General features: G+C 45.9%; 1 protein-coding gene across 1 annotated transcript; it reads right to left on the bottom strand.

Annotated features, from left to right (window-relative positions):
• Positions 1 to 1,759: 1,759 nt before the first annotated feature.
• On the bottom strand, positions 1,760 to 14,459 carry LOC136290078 (ankyrin repeat domain-containing protein 26-like). The gene is made up of 12 exons (XM_066184520.1): positions 14,260 to 14,459; positions 13,176 to 13,266; positions 12,062 to 12,237; positions 11,784 to 11,877; positions 10,593 to 10,667; positions 9,296 to 9,430; positions 8,531 to 8,643; positions 7,968 to 8,109; positions 6,500 to 6,781; positions 5,552 to 5,787; positions 4,571 to 4,817; positions 1,760 to 1,805 (listed from the first exon to the last, which is right to left on the bottom strand). Exons 1-11 carry the CDS (start codon positions 14,457 to 14,459, stop codon positions 4,622 to 4,624), a joined length of 1,740 nt encoding a protein of 579 aa, XP_066040617.1. The 3' UTR covers positions 1,760 to 1,805; positions 4,571 to 4,621.
• Positions 14,460 to 19,060: the final 4,601 nt, after the last annotated feature.

Raw genomic sequence — 19,060 nt, 5'->3', positions numbered from 1 at the left:
GGGAGAAGGGAAACCACAGATGCTCTATAAAAAGAAAAAATGTCCAGAGTCTTTCCACAGAAATTAATTTAATGATATAATTTTTAGTTAAAACATCCTGGTACTCCTCTCTTATTCTTCAAAGAGGATCCTGGTCCAAATGAAACTTTTTTGAAAATCCAGCACATCCAGTTTCAAGTTCAGCAGTGGCTGCGGGAAAAGGACACAAGATTCCTTATGTTACTTTTAAAGCAGACAGGAAGAGTTAATGAATGCACTGAAATAACATTTTACGTGACACAACAGTCTGCAGTCCTGAACGAGACTTTAAATTTTCCAAGGACACTTAACGTGGGAAGAGCTGGGCACAAAGGAAGAACATTTTGTGCACATTTGCTTATGTGCATACACATAGAACAATACAACAGCATTTCTAAAGCTGGTGACAGACATTCTGGAGGCTACCTATGACTCCAGTGGCCCTTAAGAGGGCAGGTGGATTTCCTCTTTGGACACCTGGCCTCAAATTGCAGAGCGTGTTTTATGCTCCATGTTGCAAGCATTGAACTCATGTTTGCCTAAACACCACTGAAGGATCTCTTCCTAAAGAAATGTTGTCTTTTATTCCTTGTGGTGGTGCGTGTCTTCTTACGCCTGGCCAGCCCCGACATGCCCCCACAGGATCTTGGTGGGATCTTTGCAGCCGACTCGCCCTGCCGCTTTGCCGTGTTGGAAGAATGAAAGGCGGGACTCTCGGAGGCAAACTGAAGCTTAGGCTTTATTGGAGGGAGGGGACCCTCGTCCTAAGACCAGAGCCTCGGAGAGACCCTGAGCCTTAGGAGGCAGGGGGTTTTATACAGAAGGCGGAGACTCGGGGTGGCTACTCATACATCCAGTGGGGTAAGAGAGGAGGGGATTCATTAACATCATAGACAGTAACACTAACCCATAACTGAAGGGAGGGAGGGGAGAGCCCTTCAACCAGCCAGTCACTGGGAAGCTCCCTTCGAAGCTTCCAGACCTGGGGGACAGGCCCTGAGTGACTGGCAGGGAGGGAGGATCTCCCCAAGGGATGACAGACAGTCAGCAAAGGCGGGAAGAATTAACCAATCAAGGACTGTAACTGGGGAGACAGGAAGAGGCAGAGGGAGGCAGAGGGGGAGGCTACAACATGAGGGAGTCTAAAAATAGGAACAGCACTGAACTGGCGTACAGTGAACCAAGGTACAGAAAATCAAGGTACATAAAACAACTGTAATACATCGAACTTATTAGAAAACCTTTAACACCACCACAATTCCTGGTCATGTTCTCCTTACTTATTCAATACAAGACTGCAACACCTAGGCTACAAAGACAAGCCATGAATCACAGCAAGAAAAATCAAGACCTAACAGCAGAGAAGGTGTACGGTATGGCTTAGTACTGAACGCAATCCACGTGCAGGGAAGGAAGGGATGGCTGAAGTCTATAAAGATCAATAAAAATCTGGGGGCTTCTTTGATCTTTTTGCTGGAGATTAATTCTAGTGAAGGGCAACTTCATCTTAAACCGAGTGTGTCTGTTTTCTTTTTGCTTGTTTATTTTCTAGGCAAGCGCATAACATTCTATGCAATATTTTGGGAAGCAGGAATTTTTCACATTCAAGCCTGAACTAGAGAGCTAGCAGAAAAAAATCTCTGTGCTTAGCAGAGGAAGTTGAAAACAAGGGCTTGAAAGCTGTTGAGACATAGAAAGGGTCACCTTTTATCTTACCACTCCTAATGCAATGACACATTACCTTCTGTCAACTCCATAGTGATTTTTTCAACCAGTTTCTGCTGTACCTAGAATGCTACACCGGATAGACAGTTAAGACATAATATGACCCAAATATAACTGTTAAGAACTCCTAAAACACTCTTACACCACATGGACAACGTGGTAAAACCTAAAAATATCATACCAGTTGGAGATGATGGCCTGTGGTGGCCAAGAGGATGCCAAAGGCCTTGGGCCGTATGAGCTGCATGGAAAGGCTGAGAGACCTGTGACTGTTTCCTTCCTGGAGTCGTAACTACCAGGGGGTGGAGTAACAGAAATGGAGCCAAACTCTTACAGCGGTGCCAAAAGAAAAACTCCCCCCAAGCCTCAAGTGTTTTTTCAAGTGTGGAGAGTAAAATCCTGGGGAAAAGAGATCCCTCCAGAACATGAAATGAGACATGGGTAGTGGAAGGAAGCAGGAAATCTAAGGCCTAGACCAAAAGATGACCTAAAGCAGGACTAATCTTAAGCAAAGGGTAGTAGTTGAGCTGGTGGAAGAAAGCACTTTCCCGGTTTATGAAGCCTGCACAACGACCAGAAGATCCACAGGGCCCTCTGCAACATGTGTGGCTGAATGAAGAGAAGAAAAAGGTCTTGTTTGCCTCCTATTTATTCCAGTAACCTTTTTGTGATTCTCACCCCCGCCCGAGGAAAGAGAAATAGGTGGAAATAAGGCCAACACATGCATTTCTCTGAAATGGAATGAAAAGGCTTTTGAACAAAAATACACCTTTGAGGACTTTGACAATGTCTCCAGTGTCCTCCTGCCCCCTCTGGAGAAGGCATGAAGTACCAAGGCCTGAACAGCAGACCCAGACCCAAAGTTGACTTACAGATGAACTTTCCAATTAAATGTTATCTATATATATTTGTTCATTAATGGAGGATTGTTATATGGTTGCATTTATTGGCAAAATATGTAATTACCTTTCTGCATCTAGAAACTGCATGAGGCCACATCTGGCCCAACCAGGAGGTTATAGGTTCAAAGACAACTCCCTTGGTTCCTCCTTGAGCCCTGGCCAGGCTTTGGGAGAAAGCCAACAGGAGAATGAAATTACATATTACATCAGCTTGTTTGTTTAACAGTATAAAAGTTGGGCTACTGTCCAAGCAAAGTTGGGGGAGCCTGATGGCCTGCAAGGTGGATGCATCACAGGAGCTCTCAATTACCTTGGTTCTTCAGTCCTTCACTGTGACACCTTCCTCTCACAGCTGAGGTGTCTCAGACTTGGATGATGGGAAAGTATTTGAGTAACTGGGGATGTATCTTTCTTTATCACTATAGGCATTCCTTCATAGCAAGCATCAGGTGAATTGCTTAGCTTGTCCTTTATAATTCTTTGCCAATGATTATATGCTTTGCTTAGCTTAGCATATCTTTCCACATTTCTCTGCAGTTCACCATTATAGTAAATTCCAGTATTCCTCAAGTTGCTGTCTGTGTCCTGAGCACGCCTCTTTCACTGCTCAGCTCTTCAGGCAGTAACATACTGGGTGACTTGCTGCAGTCACCATCTCAGTAATTCTCAGTTTCAAGAAGTGATGTTGACTTACTACTTACCCACAGAGCTTCTTGAGCACAGAGTAAGTTGGATCCTCTAAGACTCCGTGAGATGATACCCAGGGTTTAGGAACTCAACTTCAGAGCACTACTGCTACTGCACACACAACCAACCACTGTTGCTACCCAGAACTTTTTCACTGTCAGAACAGGCAAAGGGGGCAAAGAGCCTTCTCCTCTAGTTTAACCAAGTTCCATCGGAAGAGATTAAATCCATACATACGGTGCCATCTTACAGAAGCTGAACTTTCACAGAAGCCGTCACTTCACAAAGACATAAAGCACGGAAGTACTCGGCAGCAGTTACTCTTTCCCTCAGAGGAACCAGCAACTCCAAAGCATTTCCAGCTTTAGGCCAATGCGAATGCATCGGTAGGTTTGAATCAACACCCAGCAGCACAAATAGACAAAACACTTCCAGCAGCACGCAAGGTCAAACAGTACAGGCTACAAACCTTCTCACGTATCTGGCTGCAGAGAAGAGAAAGAAGATTTTTGATTTAGGAGCTGAAGAAGAAAGAAGAAGAGCTTTAAGTTCAAAGGTGTTCAGTGAGACCAAGAACATGGCCGACACGTACAGGAGGCAAGGAGAAAAGCTCACAAAAGAAAGACCACTAAGATACGAGAGGGCAGTTGGAAAATGGAACCAGAAAAGGAACAGAAGTTGAGAGAGAGCAGAGGGAACCAACATTCCCTTTCTCACACTATGTAGGGAAACTGGATTCATAAATCCATCAATTTACACTGACTGCAGCTAGCAGAGTTCACTATTCTTTTCCACATCAAGACACCCACATTCATTTGCAGCAGCCTTTGGCACCGCTGTCAGGATGGAAGGTTGACAGTTTGTAAATATAACAAGCGGCCTTGAGTCCCAAAATCTTTTTGCAACACTTGCAGCAGACAGACATGCCCTGCCTTTGGCTATGCGCTAAGGCCCCATCTTCCAAATTCCAGTGCACGGACCAGTAACAGTACTTGCTATTTATGACTCTGAGAGGGAAGACCAGGTTTTAAGACTTGAAAGGTCTTACAACGTGGATGACCAGAACTCTTCAGCCTTACAACATACGGCTGTGCACTGTTCTGAGGAGTAGCAGTTGCTTTGGCCTCTTGGACAGTATGGCACAGAACAATAAGTGGATTTTAACTTCAGGCTAAAAAGGGAGAACCTTGCATACGGCTACTCTTCAGCAGTCGAGAATGATATTTCAAAATGCTTACCTTGGCCACAGCACTTGCAAACCTCCTTCTTGATAAGAAAATAGGCTCGTATCAGCTTAGGGAGCTTCCTCCTAGATTGAGAGCTCTGTCCAGTCTCAAATTGTTGCCGAAATGTCCCACTCCAGTTGAATAGAGAACTGGAGCTGCAGCCAGACCTCCGCTGACAATGCTGCTTGTAATGAAGGATTCATTTTTATGGCGCTCCCAGAGGAGCTTGGCATTGGCTTCTTCAAGTCTCTCTTTAGCTCTGAAACGTTCAGAAACACATGCCCAGTTACCTTTGGCAGTAACACTTTCCCAAAGTTACTCTCCAGGTCCTTGACTATTATTTGACTTCTGAGATGAAGAGCCTCCAAAAATAGTACATCATTTGACCTGAGCTTGCTTGGAGGGCCTGTTTCTAAGATGTCACACAAGGTGCAAGAAGCAGCAGGTGCCACCAACCCTTAGGACAGGTCATCAGGAGAGCTGAAAGCCGCCTGTGAAAGCCATGTGTTTACATAGCTTCTTCTGGAAGGTATGTCACCTCTGTAACAAGTGTGGGCTGGCCCCCCTTCCCAAAGAAAGCTCAAAGCTCAGAGCCACTGCTTAAACAGAAGCCAAAAAAGACCACTTCTATTTTTTCTTCACAGAACAGAAAGCTGTTCTCTGAGAGGCCTACCCTTATTCAAACAATGAAGGACATGAAATTAATGTTTTCTTTTGTACAGAGGATGAGATTAGAGAGACTGGCAAAAAAAGCTGCCAGTTAAAACAAGAAGTTGAAAAGTATCCTGTTAATGCCATGATCAGTTGTGTTCCTGCTGAAACATTAAAGAGAAATGAAGGCCTGCTGAACGGTTACGGTCTTAAGGTACTTTCCCCACAAACATGTCATCATAAGCTTTCAGTGCTGGCCAGGTGCAAAAGAGGAATTAACAAGAAATATGCATCAGGAGAAAGGATTCTCTTACTACCAGTCCAAAAGAAGCACAGACTTACCTTTCCAGTTTCTTTGCTAGGCATCGTCTCGTTTTCACTTCCTCCTGATACAGGTCCTTGTACTTTTCCACTTCTGCCTGTGCACATTCTTTTGGAAAAGTACTCTCTTGTTGAGTATTTTTTATCTTGTCCAATTCACATTCAAGATCTCGAATTCTGTCTTTTAGCTGGTTTCTCAGGGAAGCATGATGACTTGCTCTGATGTGTTCTAGTCTGTCCTGGGAGGCTGCCTGTGCCTGAAGGAGACAGTGCACCTTCAACCACCACAAAACCACAAAGAAAAATGAGAACTCTCCCGACCTGTCAACTGCATGTACCCAACGTCCTGGGTCCAGCATGGCTCAGAGAGGTGGCTGTGCCTCCTCACTGCCATCAGCAACCAAGGCAGAACCCTGGAGCTACCACCAGGGTAAATGATTCTTTTCACTCAGGATGAAGCCCAAAGCAGTACTACTATTCAAAGCGACTAATGGAAGGGCATTGTCTCGGTAGGTCAGGGCATGGAGAACAGGATTCCTCCAAGACCTTAGCAGGATGCCTCACCTCCTCCTGATCTCCCCACCTGCAACTTCAGTCACTTCTTTTCTGACACTCTCCCCTGTACAAGGAGAAAACCAGACCTGTAGGTCTGGCTGTGACAGCTAGAAGGGGCAAAACCTTTTCAAGCACAAACAGTGAGAAGCAGACCAGAGGACAGAGAGAGCCCCAAGCACTGCAAAATGGAAACCTGCCTTGGGCAACCTTTTGATTCAGGGACCTGCCAGCACGCGACACACCATAAGGGCACTCCTGCCCAACCATATGCCATTCACCCACTGCCCTTCGGCAAAGACACAAGTAAAGTGCTGACACACAGAATCGGGCACCTAAAGCAAAACACTAAGAAATGGTGGCCACAACCAAAGTTTACAGAGTGCCTACACACACACACGCCAAGAAGTTACTCACTTGCAAAAACAGATTGACTTCATGTAGTTTTTGTCTTATTTCTTGGTCTGCTCTTTCATCAACCTCTCTTTTATACTGTTCTATTTGGCTGTGATCCACCGTGTTAGTCTCCAAGCGATGCTGGAGTTTTGCCACCTCTTCTTTCAGCTGGCATTTGCTCTTCTCCAGTTTTTCACAGTTCCCATGCAGGGTAGATAGTTCTTCTCGCAAATCCCGGTTTTCTACTTCTAGCTGCATGCTTTTTTGAGACTCCATGTCCAGCTGCTGGGAAAGTTCAGCAACCTGTACACGGGAAATACAAACAACTGAGAGGCATCTAAAGGCAGTGAATTCGGTTAAAATCACTAAAGGGGTTGTCCATGGAGACTGTATTTATCATCTGCATACTCAGTATAAGAAACTTAACGTAACTGGGCTCTTCTTTTCCAACAAGATCAGCCTTCACACCATTTGTGATAGGATGGGAACCTGAGGATTCCTTGTGCAGTTCTTCATGCAAAAAATGCTATTAGCTTCTGGACTAAAAATGGGCCACTGCAAAGGAGTAACTGATTCTACAATGATGCCTTTTAAAGCTGAGCATAACTGTGAAATGTGGCTTCTCTAGCAACGAATCTGAGTAATGAGCAGAGAAGTACATAAAGTTTACACGCTACTACTGGACAGCCAGAGCAACCTCAAAAACATCTCTGGCAACAATACCTCTGGGTCCCCACGCCAAGATGGGCCGAAACAGCTAACAGTGAGCAATGAGTTACAGCACTTTTCCTGTGTCACCTCTCCTCATTGTTCCTTGCTCAGCAACAACACTTTTCAGAAAAGGAAAGTCCCAGCAGGGACAGGGCTCAAGGCTTGTTCTTGCTGTGTGAGCAACAGCGGTACCTCTCCCCTCTCTTCCAGAGGAGGAACCCGTCTGTCAGACCAGGGTGATGCTGCCATAGCCTCACATTGTGGCCAGGCCTGAGCTGAGGCCTGCTGCTGTCAGCCCTGATCCTTACCCACAGACATGACGTCCTGGTATGGACAGAGAACTGCCCATCCCTAAGGCCTGGCCTGAGGATCTGCACTCTTGGCTGACCCTGCCTGCTCTCACCAGACCTGTTCTGTTCTTCTTGATTAGTGCCTGGGGGATGGGCCCCAGGCTCATGAGGTTATAGACCCTGCCAGCCTTGCTGCCACTCTTGGCTTGCCCTCCCTCGGCATGACAGTCCGCCCTTCCTGTGCCATTGCAGATTCTGCTTTGTACTTAGGGATTGCATATTTGCCCAGAATGACAACTACATCAGTATCAGTCATAGTCACCTGCTTCTCTAACTGTAGAAAAAGCATTAAGAGAGATCAATCAAATCTAAAATACAGCTAAGGAAAGAAAATCATCAACGTGACAAGAAATACAGGGAAAGCTTCACACAGGTTTGAAGAGAAGTAACGCCACAACCAAACAAACCCCAAATTAAGCAGAGCTCACCTTTGTTCTTAATCTCTCAACTTCACTGACCATTTCAGAATATCTGTTCTTCATTTCTCCCTTCAAATTAAGCTGTGACTCCATTTCTCTCTCCTCATACACTTGTATTTTCTTTGTAGCTCTACTGAGAAGTCTCTTCAACCTAAGCAGCAAATCAGTTCAGAAAACAATGAAACACAGGAATAAGCAACCTTTTCCATATTTTCTCAAGTAAGGAGTGCAGACATAGCTTTCTTCATCTTTAACATACTTAACAGTACCAGGAATTGCTGAGAAAAAGCCTGCTCTTCCTGTGCCACAAATCATCGGGCACATCCAAATTTCAGCTGAAAAGATGAATTGAAGACTCCTTTCCCCACCCCTGGAGAACTGCAGAGCAACCTGGATTGGCAATTCCTCTTGCAGCTATAAGTAAGTATAGGCTCACGCAGAGACATACCCTGCAGGAGCTAACATGAGACTTCAGTTTGCTCAGGGAGTATGTATACCTATCCTTACATTACAGTTCAGTAAAACTGGACTCCTATTCAGGGATATCTCTCCACCATATCAAAAAGCCATACCTCTTTAAGTTTTTCTGCAGTTCTAAGTTTCTTCTCATTTCTTGGTCCAGACGGAGTTCAACTGGGCGTTTTAACTCCATCAGTTGCTTCACTTTCTTTCTTTCACTCTCACACTTTCAAAACAGAAAAGACCCATGACACACACAGAGAGTAAGAACAACAGCTACGTGCAGTATGTGTCTTCAGCATTCTCCACAAGAGAAGCTGCAGTCCATCTCCATCTGTTAGCCAAGTTTCACATTAGGTTTCACAGAAAACTGGTCAATACTGAAGAACAAAAATAGATGCTTCCACTGAAACAGGTGGAAAAGACACTGGACTACTTTCAAGAGTTCTCAACTCATAGCAAGGATTATGTATGTATGCTTATTATGGGAGAATACCAATCAGTCTCAAGCTTTTACTATTCATCAGCAGGCAGAGGAATTTGATCTTTGGGAATTTTTTCAATATACTATTCCCTTCAGTACTTCAATCCTACCCAGAAAACAAGGAATCTAAGAAAGAAGTGGGGAACTACAGTGCTTGATGTGCTCAACTGATGCAAACAATACTAGGAACTCTTTCAAAGAGAGTCACTCCAGAACATACACAAGATATCCAGATAGCTTTCATTTGCTTCCTGGATCATCCAGATCACAACATATCCGGAGCCTGAATGGCAGGGGTAATAAAAAAATGCTCTTTATGTAAGAACTTGACCAAAAAGTTAATGTGGTTCTTTTGGGTACTGGCTTAGGTCCCTGGAGAATTTTCTGGATTTACCTGTTCAAAGAGGTCTGCCTTTTCCCTGTCAAGTTGAGCAACACGTTCTTCGAGGTTGGATCTTGACCTAAACTGCTCTTCCCACATGCTCTGCCATTCCTTTGACGTCAGACCCAGCACATTCTGCTTTTGCACCTGTAAAAGCAACAGTGGCAGAAAAGCAACTAAGGTGACTGTAAAGAAAACACTACAACAGAAAGCTGTAACTTAAATGCAAACCCTCTCCTCTCCCCATCCAATGTCTATGGTTAATGTTAATGTGGAATGTAAAACACAGCCTGGGAAACATAACCAAGAAGAAAAATTGAAGATGGTAAAAAGAATGAATGCACTAAGGGTGGTGAGATGAGGTTGAACTTTGGGGAATAACAAACACACACACAAAATCACCCCGTAGCTTTCTTCCAAAGGGTCTCCAGAGTTCATGACATACTTTCTAATGTATGCATTTCTAGTGCCCACCACAGAATATACCCTACCCTCATGGCTTCTGTAACAGCTGTACATCTCTTGAGAGCAAGAAAATGTTTTGAAATTGACTATGGTTTTTATGGTTCTATCTAAAGAGACAAAGATTTGCCTAACAGATGCATTTGAGTTGAACAGAACTTGCAGATTCAGTTCAAGTATAAAGACTGGAAGTTGACTAGATACTTTTAGTGCCATTTTTTAAGGAAAAAAAAAATTGCAAAATCAAAAAAAGGAAAAATCAAGAGATGTTTACTGGCTTTTTACAAAAAGTGACAAAACACCTAGCACAGAGTCTCAGATTAAAAAAAAAAAGTTTTTAGGGTGTATGACTTTCTCAAGTCCTCACAGAGGAGGTAAAACACTTGGTCTCACAAAAAAACCTGACATGGCCTCAAGGCAAGCTCTGACAAAAATCCAAAGATAATATGGATCTGTCAAGTCCAGTCTCCTCTCTCAGCTTTCAACCACTGATCTCCATGCTATCCACAGCATCCACTCTCTCAGTCATCTGCTGTGGCTTAACCCTGGCAGGCAGCTAAGCATTACACAGCCACTTGCTCACTCCCTGCAGGTGGGATGGGGAATACAATTCATCAGATAAATCACACTGATGAATACAATTATCTTGCACACCACAACACATACAAAACACAGCAGTAGGAAAATTAGGAAATTTACTGCCTTTTCCCTTGAGGGTGCCTTGCCCTAAAACCAGATGGGTATTAAACAGCTGTGTGCTTACACAGCCCACATGATCTTTTCATCAATTACCTATACACAAAAAATTCAAAGACTAAAACAGTCATCAACAGAAGCCTGTCTGTACCTGCTTGTGGTGGTCCTCTGCAGCTGCCTGTGCTGTCTGTAAGCTCATTATCATGTCTTCCAGGCGGTTATGAACCTATACAAGCATTACAGGAAGCAAGAAAGCATATTATGACTTTCTAGATTGAAGTTACACCTCACTGACAAAAGTAAGTATTGCACAAAACCTCTTCACCCCTTTATTTGTACACTATTTACACCCAGCAACAATGATCAAAATGGCCCTAAGTTTGATGCCACTGTAAAATTGTTAGCAATCATCACCTCTTCCATTTGGTGCGGAGAGAGAGAGAGAGAGAGAGAGAGGGAGAGAGGGAGAGAGGGAGAGAGAGAGAGAAAAGACCACGTGGGATGTAAAGAATGCTCAGTGAAAACAGGCAGAAGTAGCTTTTCTCATCCCCAGTACACCTGAAAATCATGCCCTATTAATCAAAGTGGAAGGATTTGTGACTGCCTTCCCACTTCTCTTGATAGTATCAGTACATCACAAAATTCAACTAGTACTTGTAGTGTTTTTCAAAATACCTTCAGCTATAATTGACAACTACAGTTGTAACAAGAACCCTAGTTCACTGGCTACAATACAAAAAACAACAACAAAAAATCTCTCTTAATTCAGGTCACATCTTGTCTCAGCCAAAATTAACCACCGTGTAGAAGCAGTGGCACATTCCAAGGCTCACACTGAGTTCTGCAGATACTACAAGCCGTCCTCTTCACTGTTTCATGAGAACAGCAAGTAGCCAAAGGAAAAGCAATTCTGCGCAGCAAAATCTCTGGGACGTGTAATTTTTGTTCCTGTCTGATGATGTCAGCCAGGTCTCTAGCATAAAGGGCTTGGCATCAATATACCCTGTGGAATTTCCACCAGTTAACTTGCTGAATACCTTAAATGAAACACATCAGAGACCCCAAAGCAGCATCTGATATTATGAAGGGTCTAAAGCAGAAAATAGCTACATCAGTGTACTGCTATCAAATCCTGACCTTTTAGAGTGTTATGTTTGACTTGCTATAGCATGGGAAAATTTTCAAAACCGGATGGCTAGGAAGTAGACCAGCCTCTATTCAGCAGAATGCAGGAACGGACCTCCCCTTGGCTCTCCGGGAAAACCTCACCATAAAATTTCCCCAACAGAAATAGGTAACTAGGCTCACGAGTCACTAAAGGGGCAATTCATGAGCAGCTTACTGAGGCACAGGCTGGCAAGTCTCTCTGCAGGATTTCAATCCGGTTGCTTTGTTGCTGGACAGTGGCTTCCAAACAGATGGCTTTCATTTCAAGGCTTAAAGAGAAATAGAGGTCTTATTGAAGAAAATTCTCCAAGGAGAGGACCAGTTCCAGATGAACAGTGTGAAATAACAGAATCAAAAGCAAGGGCGTCCTTCAAAATTAGAGTACGTGTCCTGTGCTTTCCTCCCAATTCCTGCAAGCAACAGACACCTCATCCCACTGCGTTGTTCCCTTACCGTTGCACGTGTTCTTGCAGTTGTTTCACAGCAGTCTGGTTCTCAAAATATGCTCCCAGCTGGTCCTGCAGTTCCTGGGCAGCAGCTAGCTCTTCCCTTTCCCTCTCATCCATGGCAGTCTTCAAGTCACGAACACAACGCTCAGAATTGAGATATTTTTCTTCGATCTGCCGCAACTGCAAAGTCACAGAAAGAATCCACAGTGGTCAGGTGAGCTTTTATACAGGGCGGTCAGCTGCTGCCCAAGGATTCACGTGATGCAGATACCTGCCCACACCCTCTGCCCAAAGAACTGTAATCATCTCAAATACCTTCAAAGCTTCGACTAGCAAATGAACACAAGCTGTGTTATTCCAAATCATCTACGGCGGCCTCTCCTACCCCTCCACAGATTTCCTAGGGCACAGCTGCACGCACTGACACTGCTGCTCCAACCTTTTTGGGGACCTGTGATGATGCTCTTTGTATTCACTTTATTTGCTACTGCAGGAAAGCATGAACTGCAATGCTTTTATTCCTAAAGAAGGAAGGAGTCTCGGAAATGTCAGAGCAAAACCGCTGTGGCAGACTTGTTCTGGAGCACAGCGTGGTGCCAGAGGGAGTTTTCTGAAGTGACACAGAGAGACCTCAAATGCAGCACCGAGAGAGGTGCCCGGCTCCCAGTGAGCGGGAAGCAGTGGATCCCTGAGGAGAGGCAGCTCTGCCTCAGCGTGGTGGGGCCAGGAGGGATGACAGCGGCTGTATCCTGGCGAGCACCGTTTCAGAAAAGGCTCCCAGGTGATCTGTGCCATCAGACCTGCTCTGGAGTTGGGAATTGCTCCAGGGTGCCTGGGGAGCGTTCTTGAACCAGGAAGACCTCGAATGTAGCATAGAGAGAGGGAATCCCACGCCCCTGACTGACGAGTGGGGAAACCCTGAAGAGAGGCAGCTCTACTTTAGCATGGTGGGGCACGAAGGCAGGAGAGACTGAGGAAGATCAAAGCCCAGTGTAACCACCACTTCCTTAGATCTCTCTCCTTCTGGCTCCCAGGACACTCTTCTGTCATTTCTCATGACAGACAAGAAAGCATCAAGCACCCCATGATTTATTCCTGTAGGGACAGGCTTTCCATACCTCCACTTCAAGCTTCTCCAACTCTTCCCGCAAGTGCAGATTGTCTTCCTCCACATCAGCCTCGTGGCTTGCGGTAAACGCCTGAGCAATCCTAAAACATCCAGAATTTGATAAGAAACATGTCCAATGTGGCATACTTTTTTCCCCTGCTTGCTCCCAAATCAACTCTTTCCCCCTTTCCTACAAGCACAGTGAAAGGAAAGCCAAGTACATGAAAGCTGGGAGAATTCAGCTTAGAAGTGACCTCAGGATGTCTCCAGTCTCACCGCCTCCCCAGTGCAGCCTTGACTACAAGGTAAAGCCACGCTGTTTAGGGCTCCTTCTACTACTCTTTAAAATCCCCCTGGATCTAGCTGCACAAACTCCCAGGGCAAGCTGTTCAATTGCCTGACGCATCAAGACGTTTTTTCTTTCTTTGTGGTTGGAACCCATCATGTCCCCTTAGATAAGCTGCTTCTCTTTCTCCCAATGCTCCCGTTCATACCACCTAATGTTCCTTTGCTTAAAACCCCTTTTAAACAGATGCTCTCAACAGACCAGCAGACAAAAGATGAAAACAATCTGTCTTTACACAGCCCTGGGGACCCTGCCCGGACTCTGTTCCTCTCCCTTGCTGCTGCTGCTGCTGCTGCTGCAATCCTGCACTGGTCAGCCACAGGGCAGGAAGAGAATGGGTGAGGTCTGAGCAGCTACGAAACAGTCCTGCAGAGAGACCACAGCAGAACGGCAGGCTGCCAGCACACACTTCCAACAGTGCTTAAGCCAACCAGGCAGCTCCAAGCAATGATCTAAAGTCCACTTCTAAAGACAGGACAAATCTTGGTTTTCAAGCCATTAGCTTGAACACGATCTCACACACGGCCTTAAGGGCGGGTGCTTCCACATGGGATGCAAAGCTGCTGGGGGGGTGGGGGGGGGGGGTGGGGGAGGAGTGTTGATCACACCGTGCTGAGGCTCTTGGTCTGCCTTTTTCTTAAGAGAAGAAGTCTGCTGAGGACTAGTGGAGTGCAGCTCAGAAAATGCCGCAGCAGCGCCTGCCAGAAGGCGCTGTCATGGTGTCCCATCAGTGGCCCACAGAACTGACCTCCTCTCTCGGTCTTGTGGGTCGCCGCGGGCATCCGCGCGGTGCACTGCGACCGGGACCTCGTCACGGAGCTCGGAGGTACCGGCGGCGGCGGCGGCGGCGGCGGCACAAGCCTGCCCGGACGGGCTACTGGACGGCGACTGGTGTCGCCTGCTGCTGAAGAGCCGCCTGACTCTCTTGTGCAGGGCGTGCAACCACATGGCCCTGCCGGGGGCGGTCAGCAGCAGGAAGCACCCGGCGGGCTGCTGGGCCCTGGGTGTGGATGGGGATGAGGGACGGGACGAGGATGAGGGACAGGGCGAGGACGAGGGACAGGGAAACGAAGAGGACCAGAACACGCGGTCGGCACAAGGCACACAAGGTCGCCCCGCGCAGTGGCGGCGGCCTGGATCCTCCGAGACGGCGGCAGGTTCGCGCAGTGCTCCCAGCGGCCAACGTGCTGCTGCTCCCGGAGCGGGTTGGGCAGCTCTGAGCGCCGGCTCCGGGCAGCAACGGAGCCGCGAACACCAACGTGCCTGCGACGTCACAACGGCCGGTGGCACGCCCGGGGATTTACCGGGGGCGTCACCGAGGCCCCCGCCGGCGGAGGAGGCGCCGGGCGGGTGACGGCGGGGACGGCGGGGCCGCCAGGGCGGTGTCGGCGGGCGCCCGGGAAGGAGGCGGCCCGCGGCCTGTGAGGCGGCCGGAGGCGCTGCCCCGCCTCGGGCCGCCCCGGGACACGGGCGGGGCTGCGCCGGCCGGGCCGCAGGCTGCGACGAGCGCTCGAGCAACTCTCGGCTCACCCGTTCTGTGTTCGTCCCTCAGCACATGGCCAGGGTGCCGCTGGGCACACGTCCCCGAAATAAAGCTCAGGCTGGGCTCGGATCCTAGTCCGGGCGGACGGCGGCCGCTGGAGTTCTCAAGAGATGATCGCTCTATGGCCGCAGTGCCGGAGATCCAGGACAATTCCCCAGCTCCTCTGACATGTCCCTTCTTGAAGAGCAGACAGACCCCCGACCCCCTTGTCACGATCCGCTCACACAAGCGGGGTTCGTGATGGTTCGTTTTAGGGATCTCAGAGCACAAAAGACACAGCAGGGGACAAACTCAGTTTACTCAATCACAAATGCACCTTTATTTAGTGCCAACAAATGCGATAGTGGGGAGAGAAAAAGAGAATAGTAAGAAAGACAGAAAAAGAGGGGAAGGGGGTTATAGCTACCAACATGGAGGGTCGAGTCCTCGAGGCTTTTGAAGATGCCTATAGACACGAGTTTCTCCAGTGGGGTGATCACAAAAGTGAGCGGGGGTCTCCAGGGTTTTTATAGTCCTCTCCGAAGCGACAGGCAGTTGGCCAAACAGGTGGGGGAAATCATTGCAGTGTGTTCATTTAGAGAGCTCAGAACAAGTCGGTCGTCAGCAGGTACAGTGTCAACCAGTACAAGTCAGCAGGCGCGGTCACTTCACCATGACTTGCCCATTGTTTCTGCTCAGATTCTGATGTTCCGATATGGGTGCTGGGTTTTTCCATCGAACACACCTGCAGGCAGCACTTGGCCAACATCCCACCTCAGCCAGGCCAGAACTCCAATATTGAGATTTTAAAGTCCCTTTTAGGGGTTTCAGTCTCTGTCCTTGACGATGGTCGTGAGGCAGATGAGGGATCTTCGGACCGTCTGTTACACCACCCCGTGACTCACGATTGTCGTCAAGAGAGCTCCTTCTGCAGGGTTCCGTAGTCTTGCGGAGTCTTCAGGACTCGTCCATGTCAGTAGCATATCCCGGAAAAAACAGGGACAGTAGAGTGTGTGTGTGAAAGAGAGAGAGAGAGAGAGAGAGAGAAATAGGAAAAGAAAATAAAAACAAAACAAAATCAATCAATATTGATTAAAACAATTTCTTCAAAATAATCAAAACAGATCATAAGATTTCTCAAAGTTATAACAATTTTCAAACAACAGCTTAATTTTGATTACAATATAACATAATTAAAACAACAACAATAATCAAAACAAGCAATTAACATTTTCAAATTAATCTGCTGTTGGAGGCCTAATTTTTACTGTTAGGGTAGTACGTCTCGTGTCAATAACTTTGGGAGTGTCTCTTGCAAAAGGGGTCTTGACTAAACTGTTGCTTCCAATATAGATGCCAAGTGTGTCAACTTCTTCATCATTTTCCAATTTAGGATGTATAAAATGACTGATAAGACAAAACCAAACAAAACCAAAATCAAAAGAACAACAATGGGATAACACACTTTGTTCAGGATACCTGTAGCCGTAGGTGACCACCCAAAAAGGGTATCCCACCACCTGTGTTCAGCATCTTTTCTTACCCTTTCCATGACATGATGTATTTTTCTCACTTTGTAATGAATAGTTACCAGGGTTTTCTGTCGGTTTTTCTTGATCTTTTCCAAAATTTCAATTAAATCCTGATGAAGCAACAATTGCTTCACCAAAGTAAGATTCATCCTAATAGGGGGAGGCAATAATTTGTGCATCACTGTATAATCAGATTGTAAAAGGTGATAAAAGGTAACTGGGGCTGAGTAAGAAAAGTCACATCTTGTAATTGTGGTAAAGTTACAAATACAAAAATTTGAGTGATTCTTAAGATTCACTACTATTTCTTCTACAAACACTACATTACAAGCAGTTCTAAAGCATGCACACCCATTGCCTATACATATTAGCACTGTTTCAGAAGTTTGGTTAGGGTGAATTTCAAAGTGGCAGATATTTTGTTCAGTGTCCAGACAAATGTCTTGAGCTATGATTGCATTACTCTCACAGATGAAACCTTGCTGTTCCTGAACAATACATGAGTCTAAATTGACAGTTTGCCATCTCTCGCCATTTTGACGGGCCCATTCTCTGTGCTCAAAAGCATAGAGAATAGCTCCATCATGATTCAGTCCTAATGCAATGATAGGAAATATCGAGTGTACAGAGACATTACATATGGTTAACATAAAAGCTGTAACTGTGTTGGTATTGGGGTTATAGGTAAAGTTTACTAATTTCCACCAGGATTGAAATTCCTTTTCAAAATCATTTGCATTGTCTCAAATTATTTTCCGAATTTCAGTAGGAAAAGTGCCTTCTTCTCCTTCCCTTATGATTGAGGCAACAGCTGTCTGCATCCAAAGCTGTGTCTGGATGCAGCTAAGAGCCGAAGACATTGCTTTGTGTGGCACCAAGTGTATCAATTATCAATTTGTGATCATTCACATTCACTTTTTCTCAATTTGGTAATATGTTTGATAGCAACCACTGATGTGTCCCCAAAGCCGATAAGGATAACTGCAATGGTTAATGTAATTTGGTCAAATCCCTAGTTTTGGCAGCCAATTTTTTTCATTAATACTTCTAAAAATTCCCAATTTAAAATATTTATCATGGTTTATATGGCCTTCATGTCCCTCGGAGTTCTCCTGTGAAAAGTAAGCACAACAGAATCTGCCACCAAAAGGCAGAAAGTTAGAATGATGGAAGTTCTCCGGTGTGCATTTATTCGATACTCTTTCCCTAGAGCATCAAAGGTTACCCATGTGTATTTATTCAGAGGGGGTTTTAGCACTTGTGGTACCTCTCCCACCGTGGGGAGGTCCACCAAGACAGGTTGTCCAGGGTAACGTGCTGGATTCTTGGAATCACTTGGTCCCCGTAGTGAGGGAACTATGCTTGGAGCTGTTGGGCCAAAAGGAAAAGTATCAGTAAACCAAGGACTTGCTGACTGTTCGGGGGAAAAGGGAGGGGTAATGACTGAGGCAGGTTTGTCTTGGACGCCATCCAAGTTTTCTGCTTCTTGTACTGCCAGTTTTTCCACAGCTCCTTCAGTTATTGAGAAGATGTTACAATAATGTTCAATCTGAGCATACCACTTTCTTACTGAGGCTGTTTGGGCCACTCCGTCAGGGGAGGGAGTCCCAGTAGTGACTGACTTAAAAACTTGGAAAGGCCCTCTCCAAACAACTGGTTGTTGTTGTATAATCTTCTCTACTTCTATGAGAGCTAGGCTAACCACAAACAAGCCCTTTTCCCAGGTAGTATGCCTCTTTTCAGCATCTCTGAAACCACGGGAATAAAAACCAACAGGCCATGTCGGACCCTCAGGACCCCACTGCCATATGTGTACTGACAACCCTGAGGAAGCAAATCCCCATTCTACCTGAAAAGGATCTGGTGAGTGGATAGGGCCCAGGGCCTGATGAGCTGTGGCTCCAAAAATCAACAATTGTAATGCTTCTTCCTGAGAAGGGCTCCAGTCCCATTTTACTCCCTTTCTCAACAAATCATAAAGAGGCTTGGCAAAAATTGAAAAATCTGCAATGTGTTTTCCCCAAAACACTAATAATCCCAAGGCATGCTGTAGATCTTTCCTGGACTCAGGCACTTTAATTTGATCTAAGGAGGTTAGGGTGTCAGGTGGGATGCATGTCATACCTCCTTTCCACCAGATACCCAAAAATTTTACTTCTTGAGAAGGTTTTTGTATTTTTTCTGAGGGGATTTGCAAAACAAGGCTTTCTAAGTGGGAAGTTATTTTCTGTTGAACACCCCCCACTTGCTGTGTCTCATTGTTTAAAACTTGTGCTAGGGAGTGCTGTGGCTTGTTGCCCAAGGTTTGTGGAAGAGGAGGTGTGCTGGGTTGTTGGTTGGATGATTCCAACACAATGGGTTTGGGACAGGGCCAATTAGAAATTATTTTAGCCAATTTATCATAAAGCAATTAATCCATAATTTTTTGCGGCACTCCCCTTTTCAGTCCTAGTGACCACAGTTGCTGCCGGTTGGAAATTTGTTTTCCCTTTTCT

The sequence above is a fragment of the Chamaea fasciata genome, unplaced genomic scaffold, assembly GCF_029207755.1.
Source record: "Chamaea fasciata isolate MVZ Bird 193981 ecotype frontalis unplaced genomic scaffold, bChaFas1.0.hap1 SCAF_5, whole genome shotgun sequence".
NCBI lineage: Eukaryota > Metazoa > Chordata > Aves > Passeriformes > Sylviidae > Chamaea > Chamaea fasciata.
Note: the sequence above shows the minus strand (reverse complement) of the source record. Positions and strands in the feature narration are given on the sequence as shown.

Coding starts and splice junctions, on each gene's coding strand:
- LOC136290078 (XM_066184520.1), bottom strand. CDS start 14,459: ATGTGGTTGCACGCCCTGCACAAGAGAGTCAGGCGGCTCTTCAGCAGC. Junction 6,782..7,967: donor TTGAGAGATTAAGAACAAAG/GTGAGCTCTGCT, acceptor TCCCGTGTACAG/GTTGCTGAACTTTCCCAGCA. Junction 5,788..6,499: donor AAGTCAATCTGTTTTTGCAA/GTGAGTAACTTC, acceptor TGTCTCCTTCAG/GCACAGGCAGCCTCCCAGGA.